Source organism: Entelurus aequoreus, linkage group LG26 (assembly GCF_033978785.1).
Source record: "Entelurus aequoreus isolate RoL-2023_Sb linkage group LG26, RoL_Eaeq_v1.1, whole genome shotgun sequence".
NCBI lineage: Eukaryota > Metazoa > Chordata > Actinopteri > Syngnathiformes > Syngnathidae > Entelurus > Entelurus aequoreus.
In genome coordinates this window covers 39744434-39748853 of record NC_084756.1, presented here as the reverse complement: position 1 = coordinate 39748853, position 4420 = coordinate 39744434, and the positions used below count along the sequence as shown (strand labels likewise).

At 47.5% G+C, this 4420-nt stretch overlaps 1 protein-coding gene across 1 annotated transcript; it reads left to right on the top strand.

Annotated features, from left to right (window-relative positions):
- The first annotated feature begins 1720 nt into the window (after positions 1 to 1720).
- On the top strand, positions 1721 to 3100 carry LOC133643589 (uncharacterized). The gene is made up of 3 exons (XM_062038259.1): positions 1721 to 2370; positions 2436 to 2552; positions 2689 to 3100. The coding sequence occupies exons 1-3, from the start codon at positions 1815 to 1817 to the stop codon at positions 2991 to 2993; spliced, it is 978 nt and encodes a 325-aa protein (XP_061894243.1). The 5' UTR covers positions 1721 to 1814; the 3' UTR covers positions 2994 to 3100.
- Positions 3101 to 4420: the final 1320 nt, after the last annotated feature.

Genomic DNA, 4420 nt, shown 5'->3' with positions numbered 1-4420 from the left:
TATATATAAGAATTTTTTATTATATTTTATTATTGATTTTTATTTTAATTCACTATTGTAAGCAATTCTATAGGGGTTAATTGTGCTTGGGGCCACACATTCCTGCAGTCACGTGGTTTATCAGTGGAGATTTTTGGCTTTGCAAAAATAATTCCTTATTTTCTGCCAGCCATGACTCCACCCCACCTCTCGCAGCCAATGGCCTCACTTGCCATCGAACCACCGGAGGAGCAACAGCTCACGAAATTGCACGAACAAGCCGATTTTCAACTCATTCAGTTAGACAAGTCTTACGCCTGAAGAAGGTACAGAGAGTACCGAAACGTTGCGAAACAAGACTTGCATTTATCACAAATTTACACTATTTTACCTCCTTTTCTCCCATTTTCCCTCTTTCCCTTTAATTTGGTGCCGTGGCGAGCTGGTCTCCCACGAGGCGAAAAGTCCGTTGACAATTCGCTTACTTACGTTCAGTTTTACAACCCTAAGTTTCTTAGCTAGTTAGTTCAACCCCTTTCCTTGGGGATTTTTTATCGTTCTTCGCAGAACCGCCCTTAGTTGTTTGTTAATTTGTTTTTTTGTCGAGAGTGCTTCGCATTCTCGGCCATCTTGAGACATCCGGTCCGGGCGGAAGTGCGCCACACAGCGGGCGGAAGCTCGCCGGTTTTCTCTTGTTTCACTTTATATATATATATATTATTTCCCATACAATTTTAATTTCTATTTCACCCTACTTACCTTAGTCCCTAATATAATTTTAGCCTACCCACCTTATTCTAATCACCAAAATAACGCATTTTCCAAAAAATGACGGCGTGGGAGGACGAGGAATGGCACCAGGTCCGTCCGCGCGGACGGAAACAGTGCCAGCAGCGCGAGATGGTTCCGCGTTCCCGATCCCCGCATCATAACGACCGCCATTACGGCCAAAACACACAATTTTCCGGCCGTTTTCAGCACCTAACATATGCTGAAGTGACTCGAGGTTGGCCTCATGATCACGATCATTGTTGCGGCGGCCATGGCCGCCCCCAAGGGGACACGCGTCGCCGTGATCATGACGCGCGGCACCGTGATCATGACGCGCGTCACCGTGATCATGACGCGCGTCACCGTGAGCATGACGCGCGTCACCGTGATCGCGACGCGCATCACCGTGATCGCGACGCGCGTGACCGTAATCATGGCGCGCGTGACCGTGATCGTGGCGCGCGTGACCGGGACCATGACGCGCGTGACCGGGATCATGACGCTCGTGACCGGGATCATGACGCGCGTGGCCGGGATCTTGACGCGCGTCGCCGAGATCATGACGCGCGTCACCGGGATCATAACGCGCGTGAGATACGAGACAGCGCCCCACAGTGGCGAAACAACGACACTGCACGCCAAAATAATAACACATTTTTCAGAGGCTTCCAACCGCAACATCCAAATTTTCCGGCAGATGACATGCCCCGCCAAAACAGGGGAAATTTCCACCCTACCCATGATAACCCTCCCTATCCCAGGGGGACTCATAGGGCAAATCATAGGGGTAACAAACAACACAAAACAGCACGGGGAAAACGCCGCAAAGAAAGAACAGCCAAGATTAACCAGGCACATCCCCCCAGGGCATCTTCTCCTGACAATCTGGACCCCGACTTTAGCTCCATAGCTAGAATTATGTACAACGACTTCCGGTTAAGATGTGAAGGAGGGAAGACGCGTCCGAGCGACTCTCCGTGAATTTGACACTCAAATTGTATAAAAACCACATATTGTGAGGAAATTCGAGTTGAAAGGAGAACATAAGTGATTATAGGCACACTATGGCTTCGCGGGGCGGCAAAACTCCACAGCAGGGGATAAAGGCGCACTTTACTCGGCATAGTAAAACTACCACTACAAACAGTGGGACTAGCTTAGCCTCTCCAGCTAGTAGCTCTGTAGCTGCTAAAGAGGCTAATGCTGGTAGCATGACCGCAGCCAGCCTACCCCCAGAAATGGAGAGCCTACACCGACTCATGACCGCATCAATGGAGAATATAATAGCTCCGCTGAAGAGGACCATGGATGAAGTGAAGATAATTGTGGAGGATCAAGGCAAAAGGATCGTCGACTTGGAAGAAAACGCAACGCAGCTAACTGAACGAGTCACCGCTCTTGAGGCTATATGTGAGCAGCTCTTGACCCAGAACGAGTCACTGAACGAACGCATGGAAGACGCCTCTAACAGGTCTAGACGCTGCAACTTGCGCGTCACGAACGTACTACCGAGTCCTGGGGAAAGGAACGACTGTGTTCAATTCATGCAAAACTTTTTTGCCACGGTACTTGGGGACGTGTTCACCGAGCCACCCATACTAGACAGAGCGCACAGGATCGGTAAGGAAAATCCGGGGCCCAACCCGAGGCCTAGAGTGATGATGGTCCGCTTCCATTACTTTCAGGACAAGATGCGTGCACTACGGGCAGACAGGAGCCTGCTACAATGGAAGGGACAGAAAATTATGCTCTATCCAGATTATGCGCCAGCTACTGTGAAACTTCGTGCCACATTCACCAAGGTAAAAGCTCAAATGTGGAAGAAGAATGTCCGATTCCGCCTCGTCTTTCCAGCTGTTTTAAAGGTGGAATTTAAAAACAAAACGCATGCATTCAAGACCGCTGATGAAGCACAAAGATTCTATGACCGGCGTATAGCCAGACTCCCGGACATGGAGAGAAACACAACTACCAAACCAGCGAGAAGAGGGCGCGCCACCACCCAGGAGAGAGGCGACACCGGCCGGGAGAGAGAGGAGGAGAACGGCGCTGGACTAGGCAACGAAGAGGATGGAACGCACGGGAAGAACGGTCCGGGAGGAGAGGACGAGGCGATGGGAGGCATCAGCGTGGAAGGAGAATATAACGACGAGGTGAACGACGGCGAAGAAGAAGACGGCGGCAGCGGCAGCGAGTCCGGAGACAACATGGGGGCTCTGGACGAGAATGACGGTACTGAGTAGCATTGATCCGAGAAATGGGGTAAGAACACCACTACAACTGACACTTAGGTAAATAGACACATCCACGGTTGCCTGCCAAGGAAATGGACACATTGAAGGGAATAGACTGATGGGAAACGGACAGAGATTTACTTTCTTTTGGACTTTTGCAAGAACTTGGGACTCACGGGGGGGAGGGGGATGGTCAGGGGAAATAAGGGAAACGCTGGTATGGTTTATTGGTTTAGTCTATGTTTGAACTCTCATTCTATAAGATATTAGATCTGGAATCAGATAGAATACAAACCTTTTTTTTTGTTTTGTTCTGTTTGTGTGTGTGTGTGTGTATGTGGGTGTGTGTGTGTGTGGGTGTGTGCGTGTGTGTGTATCCATTCATACATATGTGTGTGGGTGCGTGCGTGAGTATCCACATCAGGACATGGATCGTGTGTGGGTGCTTTTGTGGGAATGTGGGCAAGTTCGCATGTTTTTGTATGCATATGTATGTGTGAATGGGATTTTACGTGGGTATCTGATAAACATTTAGAAGCACTACATGTTTGTAATGATCCTTTATGTATTTTACTGTAAACCTTTTTTATTTATATTTTCCACGGAGGGAGAGAGGAAAGATGACGGTATAAGGGAGAATGTATAATATTTAAGGGACTAAATTGGTTGAACATTGGATATCATACAGGCGACAAAACATTATGGAACCTGATCTGTACAGGGTTCAACTTGAATATCTTTTCATACTCTTGTGTACTAAAAGAGGGATTTGGAAGGCATTTCCCCTTCGTCTCAGCTCGATTGTTGTCTCTGCTTTCACCACCTATTTCCCTCTCTCCCTCTATATTTTTCTATTTGTTTATATTTTTTATTATTTTCTATTTTATTACTCAGTTGTACTGCATATATGTTGAGGATGAGACCGATCTATATATACATCAATATTATGGATAAGTTGTTGACTTTGTTTTACACTGGACATGCTAGCGTAGAGGGGCTCCCCTGTCCTCGTTCCCGGTGGGCTTGTCTCCGGGGCGCTGTGGTGGGTGCTGCCGTAGCTGGGTCGACAGCCGGTTTAGTGTTGTGGTGCTGCGGTGGCGCCCGTTGGGGCGCTCGGGAGACAGGTCTATACGTACCCTGGTGCAATGGAAGTAGTTTGATATGCGAAATGAATACTACCACATTCCTTTTTTCAAGTGAATATATGCGTGGTTGTGGGTGAGTGCGTATATGTATTTACATGTATGTGCACATATAGGTCCGCATATATATTACCGGTTTTTTTCTGTTTTGTTTTTTTGTCTCTCATGTTCAAAAAAGAACACTGGTTACTAGGTAGTATAACTAGGAATATGCTCTCTGTCCTGATATAGATATAATCCCAGAGATTTAACTTTGATATAGAATCATGAACCGTGGATATTGATACTTTTTGT